The sequence below is a fragment of the Bombus affinis genome, chromosome 4, assembly GCF_024516045.1.
Source record: "Bombus affinis isolate iyBomAffi1 chromosome 4, iyBomAffi1.2, whole genome shotgun sequence".
Classification (NCBI taxonomy): domain Eukaryota; kingdom Metazoa; phylum Arthropoda; class Insecta; order Hymenoptera; family Apidae; genus Bombus; species Bombus affinis.
This window is the reverse complement of record NC_066347.1, coordinates 1,547,493-1,564,037: the sequence shown is the minus strand read 5'-3', so window position 1 is coordinate 1,564,037 and position 16,545 is coordinate 1,547,493. Positions and strand designations below refer to the sequence as shown.

Below are 16,545 nucleotides of genomic sequence, written 5' to 3'. Positions count from 1 at the left end.
CAGTCGCATTGTTATCATGTTCACAGATTGCGAGTTCAATTTGAGAATAATTCTGTGGCGTGTGATGCATGAATACGTTCACGAATTGCGACACATATGTTCACTATAAATTATACATATGTATTTTCTATATACTAATATTGATTGCATTTAATTTCGATGAAGAAAATTTAATTGTAATTTTTGTCTATTATGATATTTGACTTTTCTTTTTTTTTCGTAGTTCTCTTTAAAGAGTTATGTATATTAAAGCCACGGAAGAATCACAACTTTTTACGCATTGAAATGTCGAATGATTTCATAAAAAAGTACTTTATAAAATAAATATTGTAACTCTGACGTGTAGTTAAAAACAATTATTTAATTATTTCTCAACGTATAACATAAATTCATAGCAATTTACTATATTTTAATAATCGTATTATATTAATGAGATTTGTTCAGCTACAACCCAATTAATAAATCTTGTTCGTTTTCCTAATATGGATATATCCAAAAGTTTTACTTTAAACAGATTATAAAATTATTCTCAAATAAGAATTCCGCATAATATGTATATTCCTTTAAATATTAAATCCCGCGATATATCATCACTATATTGCCCATTCGGAGTTTACTACACTATATTATAAAACGTAATACAGCGCCACCTGTACGCTAAACCTTTAAACGGCAATATCAATTCAGTCTTCAGAAGATAAAAGCGCCTCTTTACCGACTCGTTTTATTCAAAATTCCAAGCTCACAGAACTTCAAACCACACACGAACCCCGCATACCAACGAGTTATCCATCCGACCGCGCACGACTATCGTGCACCATAAAAAGAACGTATTTAAAAGTTCCAGTGGAGAAGCTAAACTTTCAAAGAACCGCGAACTCATTGAATAAATGCAGCTACAAAACTATTAAAAGCGGTCTATTATTAAAATAACAGAATATCGAAGATGTTTGACAAACGACAAAACAAAAGAGAAAAAGAGAGGAACACCCATCACGTACTATATACAGTACATCTGACAGTAAAACATATCCTAACTTGTTGTACTGCTGGAAATACTTACAGACCTTAACATAAGACCCATCTTAAGAAACAAGGAATCAACATAAAAGCTATTGCAATATCTAAAGCGCGTTAAACTGTATTTGACAAACGACAAAACAAAAGAGAAAAAGAGAGGAACACCCATCACGTACTATATACAGTACATCTGACAGTAAAACATATCCTAACTTGTTGTACTGCTGGAAATACTTACAGACCTTAACATAAGACCCATCTTAAGAAACAAGGAATCAACATAAAAGCTATTGCAATATCTAAAGCGCGTTAAACTGTATTTGACAAACGACAAAACAAAAGAGAAAAAGAGAAGAACACCCATCACGTACTATATACAGTACATCTGACAGTAAAACATATCCTAACTTGTTGTACTGCTGGAAATACTTACAGACCTTAACATAAGACCCATCTTAAGAAACAAGGAATCAACATAAAAGCTATTGCAATATGTGTAGTATCGTGGAAATATTAAGTATACGATTTCTTTGATACTATTTATTATTTGTAATTTATTTTACAATTACAATAATTTTTTTTACGATTACAATAATTTATTTTACGATTACAATAATTTATTTTACGATTACAATAATTTATTTTACGATTACAATAATTTATTTTACGATTACAATAATTTATTTTACGATTACAATAATTTATTTTACGATTACAATAATTTATTTTACAATTACAATAATTTTACATTTACAATAATTAATGAGACAGAAAACAATAGTTGTTTAATATGGAACTAATTGTAACAATCTTACTCTAACTTAACCACTCACGCAACTAAACAACGCCAACAACTCAACCTCTCAGCTACACTAGTAACTCACGCAATTCCACAACGCTAACAACTCTACTCTTCGACTCCTCGATTATCTCTGACCTCTCGATCTTTTCCTCTCTCTAATCCCATCCTGTTAACGCTTTTTCTATATAAACTAATGTAGTATCGAAAAAAGGATAGAATTAGGATAATTTAGATTTGTAAAATTCTCCTAATACAATTTATTTAAGATAAATAAAAATAACAGAGATTAATTGGACAGAGAACGATAAATGTTCAACTTGAACTAAACGCAAAAATCTTATTCTACTCAAATTACTCTCGCAACTCTACAACTCTCACTGACTCTCTCAACTCTACAACTCTAGTCTTCGGCTTCTGTACTCGCACGTTCTCGCTTCTAAATTCAAACTGTATGCCTTTTGCATTCATTCTCGCTGGGGTCTCATGTAACACTGTCTTTAGCGTCTCATTCGGCCGATATCTTAGGTCCTTTGTCCACGATACTATTCGGCCATTCCTGACAAATCACAACTGCCCTCAGATGTTCTCATCATCGCTACTCTCAATTCCGTCACTAACATCAACATTCCACCACTTCATGTGGTCAGACGCAGTGGAAGTTGTCCGAGGAACTTCGAATGCAATTTTAACCCAGAACCGCCAGGACCGTCCTCTGCGACAAGAGGTCGCATTGATAGTTCGTCATCGCAACCGTCTGTGTCGTTTCCATCCACGCCACTGCGGTTATGTTCACCGCAATTCATCTAACGATATTTTGTTCATTGCGACGGAGACCTTGTGACAAACACTCGTGGGAACTACAACTGCCTGGTTGTGTTCCACGTTCTCGACACGAGATAGGTCTACCTCAGGCACACCCGTCTCTACGTCTGCTTTAAGGACCTCTGGAAACCCATCGGAATTTTCGTCTTTTATTCTATGAGTGGAGATGTCTCCACTCTTTACCTCGACGGTATCCAGGAAGTCCGCAGTTGTAGCAACGTGTCTCGTTGCTTTGCTTTCTCATCCCTCTGAGCTTTTGGTTTACTTGTCTACTATTGGACTTTTTAGAGAACTCTCTAATCAGTCCCTTTTTCAACTCATGACAAGTCCTGGCATGGCACTCGAAACTTACGAATATTTTTACCGATCCTTTCAGCAACTTCCTCGCGTAGACCACCTTCCGACCGTCTGACCACATGCACGTGTCTGCGACTTCTTCGAATGATTCCGAACCATCGCTCAGCTTTCTGTCCGCTACTTGTGATTTGCCAATTCTTTATCGCGCTTCGATCCCTTCGGAATCGATTGACCAGCCGTTTGGTTCAACCTGATCATCATCACTGACTTCGAACCAGATATCGGCAGATTAAGACGTGCGAGCTTATTTCTTAGCTCCTCCAGCGTGAAACCCTCTTCACTCGACAATCATTCGTCCTCCACGTTTGCCATTTTTATTTTGTCTACCCTAGCACAAATAGTTCTTATAAACCAATCGTTCTCTGTCTTGTTCCAATATCCCGAACGAACCCCCACTTGTAGTATCGTGGAAATATTAGGTATACCATTTCTTTGATGCTATTTATCATTATTTTACGATAAATTAGTTATATAGATATCAATGAGACAGAAAACGATGGTTGTTTAATATGGAACTAATTGTAACAATCTTACTCTAAATTAACCACTCACACAATTAACCTTAACCACACTTAACTTAACCACAACACCAACTCAAACTCTCAACTACGCCAGTAACGGACGCAACTCCACAACGATAGCAACTCTTTCCTCGATTAACTCTAATCTCTCGACCCACTCGCACTTCTCGATTAACGGCTCCTTGACTCTAAATCTTCCCCCTTCACCAGCGCTATTTTTCCCTCCCTCTAATCCCATCCCGTTAACGCTCCGCAAGAGCTAGGTGACCTTGGTCACATAGACTTTGTCTATATAAACTAACAATCGAAGGACAGACGACCGTGATTTGATTAGTTTCTAACCAGTTTTTTTCCTCGCGATATTACATATGTGACATTAAATACTACATGTGATAGAAAAAGAGAAAGAATTCGTAAAATTCATTTGGTTTTCAACTTTCTGTTACAGTCTAGCAGCCGCGCGGTACTATGTCTCGCCGGTGGTTCTCAGAAGAGCAGCGACTCGCAGAGTCCGATGCTGCAGAAGGTCGACAAAAGGACTACATCACCTATGATGTCGACCAAAACAAAGATCGCGAGAAACCACCCGAGCAGTACCTGTGGCGCGACGAATTCGCCTCATCAGAAGAAACTGAAGTTCCACTTGGCGAAAGAGAGAAAGGCCAGCGCCACGTTGGGAATTATAATGAGCGCCTTCATCATCTGCTGGCTACCATTTTTCGTATTGGCTCTGGTCAGACCATTCCTAGAGAATCCGAATTCCGTTCCGCAATTTTTATCTAGCTTATTTCTTTGGCTCGGTTATTGCAATAGCTTATTGAACCCTATCATTTACGCGACCTTGAACAAAGACTTCAGAAAACCTTTCCGCCAGATGCTAAACTTACGTTTCACTAATCTAAATCATGCAATGAGAGAGGAGTTTTACCAGAGCCAATACGGAAATCCTATTAGCAATTACGAGACCAAAGCCAAAGAGATGAAGGACTTTAAGCGGCTCAAAAAAAAAGGTCTCGAGGAGATCGACATTACCCCGAGCGGTCCAAATGAGAGCTTCCTGTAAGCTCGAGGTAATGTCGATCCCCAGGTCGATCGCGGAGCCATCGAAACGAACCTGAGTTGTCCGCGATCGACCACTCATCGTCAAAAGCCCCCCGTCCCGTTAATAGCCTATCGATGTTCTCAGTTTCATTCGCGGAACCTATCGTATATTACTTTGCAAGCTGATAAATAACTAACTACTTTCGCTTTCCTAATAACTAGCTACTCGGTGGATCTGCTATTCGACACGTTACCATTCTGCTCGAGGAAATCAAAATACTTGAACAGTTTAGTCGTGACGAATAGAAGATCGAATTTCTAAAAAAAGCTTCCCTCCATATTGATTTATGTAAATGTTATCGTCAATGTATATTCTATGATTATGTATGTTAGCGTGTAATAAAATTAGTGGTTGCAATAGATTGTGACTCAAATCATTTCGGACAACTCAAAGAACCTGAACATCCTATCCTCAATATGTATTTGTCGTTTGCAACTGAATCGATCAGAATTACGTCATGGTCGGACGTCCGAATAGAGCCACGTGAAATATCTTCTGTTTCGTAGTAAGGAAAGAAATCGTCCCAATATTGTTTTTATGAAGTGACAGGTGCAGAATAAATATTCGTGTAGCAAAACAAACACTTCTTCGAATACACTAAGATCATGTGGAAAGTGAGAAAAAGAGAAGTTAGCGAAGAAGTTTTCTTAGGATTTAAATGTGATAAGAGAAGCGACTTAGAAAAGCAAGAACGAAATACGCGAAAGCTTGTATGGTTAGATCGAGTCGATATTATGTACATTTGTTTGTTGTGGTGTCTATGATATGCGAATTAAAGAAATTCATGTTCTATAGAAAATCACGGTCTCTAACATTCTACGGAAAATACTAAACTTATCTATATAGTACCACGATGATAATTCTGATCGATTTGTAAAAAACAAGTAAAAGAAAAAAAAAACAATATATGTCTTAAAAATAAAAACTTTCAATTTATATGTACGAAAATGAGTCTGGCAATGCAATCGGTTCTGGAAATTATAGATGGTTAGCGTGAAAACAAAATGATGTGTGTTTTAAGCGATTCTGATCTTCCTAAGGATTATAAAATAACTTATTGAGGACGCACGAAACTAATGAAGTTTAAGAGTAATTTACAAAAGGGAAACTTTATTGAATTTAATTCTCTACACTGTTTCAGATAAAAGGTATGTATCATTTAAAAGCTGATAATTCAGAATGCTAAATTACCAGATAATAACTTGTTTAATGTGTTACAGGTGCAGTGTTGTAAGAAGAGGGAACATTTGATATATAAAGAGAGAAAATCGGACAAATAATGGGTGCCGGTGGAAAATGTCAATTGGAAAATTAACAGTGACAATAAAACCATCGAGAGCCATGGTTCCTTGTATCTCTGGAATATGATTATCAAGTATATGTTTTCCATTTGAATCGTTGAGTATCTTTGGAATTATTGAGTTAAACATTTCCTGAAAAAAAGGTAAGTTTGATTTCAAACTAATAATTGTATGATGATATAAAATTAACAAAAATATTATTTTGTTACAGGATGAAGAGTCATGACGAAATTATCAAGTGGTGAAGAAACAACGATGTAATAGAAGAAGACCAGACAACGCTGATAAAGTGAAGAATGAAGAAATAATGGATAAACTTCTGTACAAATAGTAAGTATTGTGTTTTGATAAAGGGGGGTTTTCCTCAGATTGATTTCAAACTGATAATTGTATGATGATATAAAATTAACAAAAATATTATTTTGTTACAGGATGAAGAGTCATGACGAAATTATCAAGTGGTGAAGAAACAACGATGTAACAGAAGAAGACCAGACAACGCTGATAAAGTGAAGAATGAAGAAATAATGGATAAACTTCTGTACAAATAGTAAGTATTGTCTTTTGATAAAGGGGGGTTTTCCTCAGATTGATTTCAAACTGATAATTGTATGATGATATAAAATTAACAAAAATATTATTTTGTTACAGGATGAAGAGTCATGACGAAATTATCAAGTGGTGAAGAAACAACGATGTAATAGAAGAAGACCAGACAACGCTGATAAAGTGAAGAATGAAGAAATAATGGATAAACTTCTGTACAAATAGTAAGTATTGTCTTTTGATAAAAGGGGGTTTTCCTCAGATTGATTTCAAACTGATAATTGTATGATGATATAAAATTAACAAAAATATTATTTTGTTACAGGATGAAGAGTCATGACGAAATTATCAAGTGGTGAAGAAACAACGATGTAACAGAAGAAGACCAGACAACGCTGATAAAGTGAAGAATGAAGAAATAATGGATAAACTTCTACAAATAGTAAGTATTGTCTTTTGATAAAGGGGGTTTTTCCACAGATGTTTTGCATCTGAGGAAAAACCATATAGTACCCGGGCCCCGTAGGACCATAGGGGTTAGAGAAAACACCCATCGCACGAGGCACCCAGTGCCTTGCTCTCTAGATTAGCTAAGGATGACATGTCGCTAGTCTCAGGTCAAAGGCAGCATATTCTAAGCCTTCCCGTCTCTCAGGACGGTTCCACGTCAACCACGAGTCCATTAATTGGCCGAGCAGAGGGGTCGCTACTCCCTCCGAGATGTAACTCGACCACCCGTGGTACCAACCTTAGTCGTTGGTGGGACTATCGTATGGATGTACGGCCATGTAACTGCCGGCCGGCGACCTGCTAACCGTGCTCGGCAGTCCCAGATGGGATTCACATAAGCGGGGGCCTCAAAGTACTTTCGTACCGGGGAACTTATCCCAACAGTCCCATCCTTGGCATCAGGATCGTGGGTGCGCTACTACCCAAGGTCGCCTTACACTTAAACGCCTTACACTTCCGACGACCTTCCCTGCGGAGTACATAGGGACTCACGTAAGCGGGACGCTTGTCCCGACGCTTGTCCCCCCTGGCTGCGGGAACGTGGGTTTGCCAGCCCCCATAGGCTCGCAAAAGCGAGCCCTCCCTGCGTGAAAACTTCTATACAGAATTGAAACAAACATGAAAATATTTAGGAGAGTAGATGACAATGTGCGTCGAAGAATTTCATATCTAACTTCCGGTTGGACACGGATGCCCTCGAATTTTCATGACGTTGAAAATGAAAATTTTATGTCGTACATTCGTAGATCCCATTTGAACAGACAAACAGAAATTAAGACAACGAAGTAAGGCGAAAATGGAAAATTTTCCGAGGAAAAGTGAACAATGATTGAGAGAAACGATCGATGAAAAGTTTAAGAAATGCTTAGAAAAAGCATTGTATAGAGAAATGCGATTACTATAAGTGAACAAAATATGGAAACAATAGTATATCACTTCTTGTGACATTATTTTTGCTATCAAATGAAAGCAAATATAGAAAGATAATTAATGTTAATGTAAGAGTGAGAAAATTATTAATTCCAATATGAATAATAATAATTAGAAAAAAACTAAAATTAATAAGAAGAAAGAAATCAAAAAAATATACATATACGCAATTACTTGAAATCAATAAAAATAAAAATAAGTAGAGTATAGTCGACTTAAATCAACAACAGAACATGAGTTGAAAAGTCAAACTGTAACCAAACCAAATCCGCGTGGTCTACATGTATTCACCACCGCGGTGTATATAACAAAACATCAAAACCAATCTCGTCGAAAAATAAAAAAACTAACAAAAAGCTATGATTCTCAAATAAACACATTTTTACGATAGTTCAGAAAGCTCTGTGATTTTTGTAAAGCAATAGGTAAAACATTCGCGTCATGACAATCTTTTCAAGCGCGAAATGAAAATAAAGACAGAATAATAAAATTTCATAAAAATTTCAAGAAAATCTGTTCGAGAAAATTGATATTAAAAATCTCAATAGCAGTTTGAAGCAACTTTCAACAAAATAGAATACAGAACAAAGTAAGGAAAATGTAATATTGAAAAAATGTAAAAAAAAGTATTGTAAAAATGTAAAATGTACCTATTAAATGCACCTATGAAAAAATTAAATGTACCTACGAAGAGGTACCTATATACATATTGCATGATCAACTCAAGTCATTGAAAATGACTAAAAATAATAAAATCGAAAGATGAACTTCCTTTAATGCATCATACTAACTACAGATGGAGCTGTTGGCCAATTCTCTTAGGTAACGGCCAAGTAATGGCGTACAGAGAGGCAGCAATGAAATTTGCAAGACATTAGGAATAGTCAGAGTGAGTCACCTATGAAAAAATTAAATGTACCTACGAAAAGGTACGTATATACATATTGCATGATCAACTCAAGTCATTGAAAATGACTAAAAATAATAAAATCGAAAGATGAACTTCCTTTAATGCATCATACTGACTACAGATGGAGCTGTCGGCCAATTCTCTTAGGTAACGGCCAAGTAATGGCGTACAGAGAGGCAGCAATGAAATTTGCAAGACATTAGGAATAGTCAGAGTGAGTCACCTATGAAAAAATTAAACGTACCTACGAAAAGGTACCTATATACATATTGCATGATCAACTCAAGTCATTGAAAATGACTAAAAATAATAAAATCGAAAGATGAACTTCCTTTAATGCATCATACTGACTACAGATGGAGCTGTTGGCCAATTCTCTTAGGTAACGACCAAGTAATGGCGTACAGAGAGGCAGCAATGAAATTTGCAAGACATTAGGAATAGTCAGAGCGAGTCACCTATGAAAAAATTAAACGTACCTACGAAAAGGTACCTATATACATATTGCATGATCAACTCAAGTCATTGAAAATGACTAAAAATAATAAAATCGAAAGATGAACTTCCTTTAATGCATCATACTGGCTACAGATGGAGCTATTGGCCAATTCTCTTAGATAACGGCCAAGTAATGGCGTACAGAGAGGCAGCAATGAAATTTGCAAGACATTAGGAATAATCAGAGTTGGTTTAATTCCGATCGAAGTCAAACCGGCGGAATCTAATCCGAAATTTTGGTTACGGTCGATAATGCGTTCGGTCACGAGTTTGGCACACGCGAATCTCTTCACGGTAATCACTCGTCGATCGAATGATACAGAGCCAAGCAGCAATAGTTCGTTTAAGCTGTTGAATATCGTGACGGTGATTATCATTTCATCTATTAGACAAGGTTAAATTATTGTTCGATTGAACTCCGAGACGTTCGAAAGTATTTCACGTTCAATTCGTTCAATAGATAATTAGTATATTATTTCACGTAATTGTACTTGCAGGCTCAGTGATAATTCAAGGAATATCTTAAAAACTTTTATTCGAATCTTTTGAGTAAAAAATTCTGAATTATATTGCAGAAGTAACTTTGTTCTATGTTTTTAACTACGATTTTATTCTGTGGAGTATAACCTCTATGGTCCTGCATAAAACATTTTTAGATACACTATTTTACAACCTTCGTTTAGAAGCTAACAGAATTGTCATATCGCACAGATATACGTAGAAGACAATTAAATTTATTTCATACAATAAAGATATTTTAACATTACACAATGCAGTAGGCATTATTGATAAGCAAAAACGCTTGAAACTTTACGAATTCAGGGGAACATATCGACAAACGTGTCACAAGCCTACTGACCATGATATTACGACGTGCTAGATAAAAATAAGTATACATTGCGTGAGATGTCCAAATTACTCAGTTTTATCAACAACGCGTTATCTTTATACATAGAATGTTGATATTACGTAGCTTTACACCTTTCTAATTTTACAACATTGATTCTCTAATCTATCACTAATCTATCATCAATGCTTTTACAACCTTTCATTACATCATAGAAATAATAGTAGCTCTTGACAATTAAAATACCTGGCTGATGTCAAATTGGTTTAATTTCTAATTACTAATATTCTATCTTTATTGTACTTTACTAGTAATATTATAATATTCATTACACATATAATAATAGTGAGAGTAATAATACATGTTGCACTGTGTGTTAGATTTTAGAAGATCTAATGATTATTATAAAAATAAGTTTATTTATATAATTTATATTATTTGCATTATTTATATTATTTATATTATTTATATTATATATTATTTATATAATATGTACATCTGCTATGCTCAAATAACAAATATGTGTTGTTGTTATATTCAAATTATATTAAATGTTGAAAGTTAGTGGTCAACCGTGAAGGAATTATAAATATCTGTAGTTGTCACTAGTTGCAATCGTGATGACCATGACCATTGATGACTGATGACCATTAGAAACTAGCTACTGTTGTTAAAAATTATGAATGTTACGAGTTTTCAACTACTATCAATAGCTGCTGAATAATTATCGCTATAATCGATAAAAACTTGCTTGTAACTATTGTGTGTTTAATACTTATTAGAATAACAGCTAAAGATATCTCATATCTGTAAACGTTTGCTGGTAAGTACCTATCAATTAACAGCAACAATCTGAAGGATAATTTGAAATGTATAAACAATCCTTTTTATGTTCAATTCAAATACAAAATAAATTGTAAAGAAATAAACTTGAAATTTTAGAAAAAGATAAAATCACTTTAAAAAAAGATATATATATTCTCAAACTAGTAATAATCGAATTAAAGGGAAAAGATGCACATAATTGTTATAAATATATCATTAAACATGTTTGCTTCACATACTAAGCAACTCAGCAACTCTACCTTCTCACATTTTCATATTCAATTATTTCAAATTATTACGGTTTCATCGCAATCTTATTTTTTTTAATTTAAGTTTCATCCCTCTTATCTTCCATTTAAACTTCTTACTTTACTTCACATTTTCAAGTGTACCGAATCAGCTAGAGGTATTTGGATTTTCGGCTTGTTAGCCAATGCATTTGTCTTCTTGTTTTTTGTATTTTTGTTCTTTAATTAGTCACACCAAAAAGTAAAAATAAAAGTTCAAGATGTGATTTATAAAATTATATTTCTCACAAAAATCTTCTCCTTATATAATTATTACTTTTCACACAAGTCGAATAAACTCATTAAAATATGTTAATTCTCTTATTTGCTAAATAGATCAGAAGAAACTAATATACTCTTGAGAATCTAGTTTTCGTTTAGCTGAACAAAACAAACCACGACACAGATGATAAATAAAGCATGACCGTAAAACAAAAAGATTAGCTGTGTGGAAACGTTTACCGCATACGAAAATACGAGACAAAGATATGCCAACGCTGAATGGAATTAGGTACTACAAATAATATTTCGATTCAAAAGGTACATTGTGATTCACACAGAAGACAATCCAATGGGTAGAAATGCGTGACCCGATGATACGAGCGACGGTCCCGATATCGAAATCAATACAATAGAAAAACACAAAAGGTATAATTTTGTCCACCGTATACTTTTGATACTACAATCGGTAATTTCATTATTACGTTGACGTCAAAGGGTAGGCGAGCGACACGTCGAAACTTCGCGATTTCAGCTTTTTGATGTATGCCAAAAGCAAAACGAATACGGTCATTGAATATGGTACCTCGTGCGAAAAAACTCAATTTACTTTGGCCGGCAGTGACCAGATATTCTTACGTGAGTGTAATAACTTTCGAACACACAACGTGATCGTTCTCTGTATGTAAAGATAGAGCACAAAATCTCTTTATGTATAACCTCGTATACGACAACGTGTAAACCGAGTCGATGCGAGGGATTACGAATATTCTAAAATTTCGTAATTTAATTTTCAAGTTCACGGACACAGCGAATACTCTACAGTAATCTATACGTTAACGTACTCCTGGTGATTCAACTATTACACTTACTATACTATGCCATTGATTGATGGCCTCATAATATATCCGAAAAAATAAATATAGTGTCTGGGGACTTTCATGATTCAAACAGTTATCTTAGTGTGCTATGAGATATGAGTACTGTAAAAGTTAAACAGACTTCATCCAGAATTTTCTGCTGTGCACGAAATTAAAATCTATAACGCTGTTTACTAAGATTCTGTGTCCTTGAAATCGACCAATCGTGGTTTCACATTCCTAGAGCATTTATTATCTAGCAAGATGTTACACTCACGAGATGATGTCATCAGAAATCCTTTAGTCTCAAAGTGGATCGATATACTACTTCCACGTCTCCATGGTCTTATCGATCGCAGTTCCACAACTCCATCATAGTCATACCAGACATTCTAAAATGCCGGGATCCAACCGAACGATGTCTCACAACCCTAGAGCATATTAGATACAATCCTAGAACTTTGTCCTCGTTCTAGACAGAGTTCCACATTCCAGGTATGGTATTAAGCGCTATCTCACTATTGTCACCTTCTTGTACATTCCTTTATCTAAAAATCCATGTTTTCGTGATTTTTTAATACGAAAATTTGCACGTCATGCAATAATTATAGAATTTATAGAATTATAAAACGTTTAGATTACTTTGCTTAATTTGTCGTCACGTATGGTTATACAAATTTTGTTACATAGTAAGATTTCAGTTTGAACAGTAATTAATCGTATCGTATTATTAGTATCGCGGAAATATTAGGTATACGATGTCTTTGATACTATTTGTTTTATTTTAAATTAGTTATGCAGATATTAATGAGACAGAAAACGATGGTTTTGGCTACTTACGCAACTCCGTAACGCTAACAACTCTACTCTCAACAACGCAACTCGATAACGCTAACTGTAACAACTTTACTCTCTGACTCCTCGATTAATTCTAACCTGTAGGCCCACTCTCATTTCCCGATTATATCTTTATCGATTATATCCTGATGTTATATCCATTATGAGGTCTGCTGGCTACCATATTTTTGGCCTTCTATCGATGTTTATGGTTTTGTTTCTTTTCCGCAGCTAGATGGTTTGGGTGTGCTGTTATTCTTGATTTGTATTTTTCTGAGTATCTATTAATTTCTTCCTTGACCGTTGGGATTCCCAGGTCTTTCCGTATGTCATCATTTCTGACGTATCATGGTGCGTTTACTATTGTTCTAAGGATTTTAGTTTGTATTATCTCTATTTTGTTTATATGGCTCATTGCTGCTGTCTCGTGATATTCCGTACGTCCAGATTAGTTCTATGATCGTTTTATATATTTTTAATTTATTTTCTATGCTTAATTTGGATTTTCGGCTTGTTAGCCAATGCATTTGTCTCCTTGATTTCTGTATTTTTTCTACTGTTGATTTGGTATGTAGTTTCCATGTGAGTTATGTATCTAAGTGGAGTCCTGTTATATGGGTGCCTTCAGAAGGATGTTTAGTGGTATCCTTTCTCGTAACGTGAATGTAATATGATTGCATTTATTGGGGTTTGCTTATATTTGTTTTTTTTGTAGCCACTTTTCTATTTTTGTAATATGTTCTTGTAGTATTGGGCCTAGGACGCTTCCTTGCAGTATCCCTGTCTTGATTGCTTTCTCTATGTCCATAAAGAGGGCTGTGCAGTATTCCTTGTTTTCTAGAAAGCCTGTGCATTTGCTCTATCGTGGAGTGTTCGTTTCTGAATCCAAATTGGTGTTCCGGTATTAGTTTTTTTATCTCTATTATTGTTTTTATCCGGTAATATATTATTTTTTCCAGTATTTTGGAAAATTTCCCTTTCATAAATTACTCTTAAACTTCATTAGTTTCGTGTGTCCCCAATAAATGGTTTTATGATCCTTAAAAAGATCAGGATCACTTAAAACGCACGTCATTTTGCCTTCGTGCTAACCATCCACAATTTCGAGAACCGATTGCACTGGCAGACGCGTTTTCGTACATCTAAATTGTAAGTTTCTATTTTTAAGACATATATTGTTCTTTTTTTTCTTTTACTTGTTTTTTACACACCAATCAGAAGTATCATCGTGATACCACATAGATGAGTTTAGTATCCTCTGTAGAATGTTAGAAACCATGATTTCCCATGGAACACGAATTTCCTTAATTCGTATATCATGGACATCACAACAAACAAATGTACTTAATATCGATTCGATCTAGCCATCCAGGCTTTCGAGTATTTCGTTCTTGCTTTTCTAAGTTGCTTCTCTAATCACATTTAAATCCTAAGAGAATTTCTTCACTAACTTCTCTTTTTCTCACTTTCCACGTGATCTCAGTGTAGTCGAAGAAGTGTTTGTTTTGTTACACGAATTCTTATTCTGCGTCTGTCACTCCATAGAAACAGTACTGGGACGACTTCTTTCCTTATTACGAAACGGAAGAGATTTCACGTGGCTCTTTTCGGACGTCTGACCACGAGACAATTCGGATCGATTCAGTTGAAAACAACAAATATACATCAAGGACAAGATGTTCAGACTCTTTGACTTGTCCGAAATGATCCGAGTCTCAATCTATCGCAGCCACTAATTCTATTACACGTTAACATGCATGATCATAGAACATACAGTGACGATAACATTTACTTAAATCAATTCGGAGGGAAGTTCTTTTTAGAAATTAGATCTTCAATTCGTCACGATTAAACTATTCGAGTATTTTGTTTTCCTCGAGTAGAGTGGTGACGTGGCGAACAACAGGTTCACTGAGTAGTTAGTTATTAGAAAAGCGAAAATAGTTAGTTATCTACCAGCTTACGAAGTAATCTACGATTGGTTCCGCGAATGAAACCGAGATCATCGATAGGTTATTAAGGAGACGGGGGTCTTTTGACGGTGAGTGGTCGATCGCGATCAACTCAGGTTCGTTTCGATGGTTTCGCGATCGACTTGGCGATCGACATTACCTCGAGCTTACAGGAAGCTCTCGTTTGGACAGCTCGGGATAATGTCGATCTCCTCGATACCCCTTTTTTTGAGCCGTTTAAAATCTTTCATCTCTTCGGCTTTGGTCTCGCAATTGTTAATAGGATCACCGTATTGGCTCTGTTAAAGCTTCTCTCTCATTGCATGGTTCAGGTTAGTGAAGCGTAAGTACAGCATCTCGCGGAAGGGTTTCCTGAGGCCTTTGTTCAAGACCGCGTAGATGATAGGGTTCAGTAGGCTGTTGCAATAACCGAGCCAGAGGAACAAGCTAGATAAAAATGGTGGAACGGAATTCGGATGCTCGAAGAATGGTCTGACCAGGGCCAACACGAAAAATGGTAGCCAGCAGATGATGAAGGCGCTCGTTATAATTCCAAACGTGGTGCTGGCCTTCCACGCTTTCGCCAAATGGAACCTCAGTTTCTTCTAATGGGGCGAATTCGTCACGCTACGGGTACTGTTCTGGTGGTTTCTCCCAATCTTTGTCTTGGTCAACGTCATCGGTGACGTAGTCCTTTTCTCGGCCTTGTGCAGCATTAGACATTGCAAATCGTTGCTCTTCCGGGGACCACCGGCGAAACATCGTACCGCGTGACTGCTAGACTCTGGCAGAAAGTTGAAGACTAAATGAATCTTGCGAATCCTTTTTCTTTTTCTCCCACATGTATTATTTGATGTCACATATGTAGCATCACGAGGAAAAAAACTGGTTAGAAATTAAGCAAAACAAAGTCGTCTGTCCTTAGGTTATTAGTTGATATAGAAAAAGGCGATGTGACCAAGGTCACCTAGTTCTTGTAGAGCGTTAAGAGGATAGGATCAGAGAGAGGAAAAAATAGCGCTGATGGAGGGGGATGATTTGGATGTGAATGAGGAGAGGTCAATGGAGAAGTGAGAGGGGGTCAAGAGGTCAGAGTTAATCGAGCAGAGAGTTGTTAGCGTAGCTGAGAGGTTGAATTGTTGGCGTTGTCCAGTGGTTAAGTTAAAGTAAAATTGTTCCAATTGGTTCCATATTAAACAACCATCGTTCTCACCAAGTACTTTTGTTTTTAAGGAAGAAACTTCGTATAAAAATGGTCTATCTTCATGCTAGTCTTTTGTCTATATGCTGTCGATGGTTTCAGCGCTTGAGAAAACTAAAAAGGCCAGATGTGGAGTTTTCGTAGAAGTGGTGACCACTTCAAAATTAATGAAAAAAAATCCACACATGTAACCTTCAT

General features: G+C 36.0%; 1 protein-coding gene, 2 long non-coding RNA genes and 1 pseudogene across 5 annotated transcripts; 2 read left to right on the top strand and 2 right to left on the bottom strand.

The window, feature by feature from the left end:
* Window positions 1-3,964: 3,964 nt before the first annotated feature.
* Window positions 3,965-4,985, top strand: LOC126915299 (5-hydroxytryptamine receptor 1-like). Its single transcript, XM_050719871.1, has one exon. It carries the CDS (start codon window positions 4,037-4,039, stop codon window positions 4,583-4,585), a length of 549 nt encoding a protein of 182 aa, XP_050575828.1. The 5' UTR covers window positions 3,965-4,036; the 3' UTR covers window positions 4,586-4,985.
* Window positions 4,986-5,714: 729 nt separating this feature from the next.
* LOC126915305 (uncharacterized) lies at window positions 5,715-9,450 on the bottom strand. Of its 3 annotated transcripts, none has more exons than XR_007710140.1 (3): window positions 9,301-9,450; window positions 6,903-8,595; window positions 5,715-6,684 (listed from the first exon to the last, which is right to left on the bottom strand). It is a non-coding gene; the product is annotated as an uncharacterized LOC126915305 (long non-coding RNA). The 3 variants fall into 3 exon arrangements; XR_007710141.1 differs by lacking the exon at window positions 9,301-9,450 and adding an exon at window positions 9,066-9,200; XR_007710142.1 differs by lacking the exon at window positions 9,301-9,450 and adding an exon at window positions 9,045-9,176 and having other exon boundaries at window positions 6,903-8,574.
* On the top strand, window positions 9,076-9,507 carry LOC126915307 (uncharacterized). Its single transcript, XR_007710144.1, has 2 exons — window positions 9,076-9,203; window positions 9,439-9,507. It is a non-coding gene; the product is annotated as an uncharacterized LOC126915307 (long non-coding RNA).
* Window positions 9,508-14,369: 4,862 nt separating this feature from the next.
* Window positions 14,370-16,039, bottom strand: LOC126915337 (5-hydroxytryptamine receptor 1A-alpha-like; annotated as a pseudogene).
* Between the last annotated feature and the right edge of the window lie 506 nt (window positions 16,040-16,545).

Excerpts from the sequence above, each read along its gene's own strand:
- LOC126915299 (XM_050719871.1), top strand. The coding sequence starts at position 4,037 with ATGCTGCAGAAGGTCGACAAAAGGACTACATCACCTATGATGTCGACC.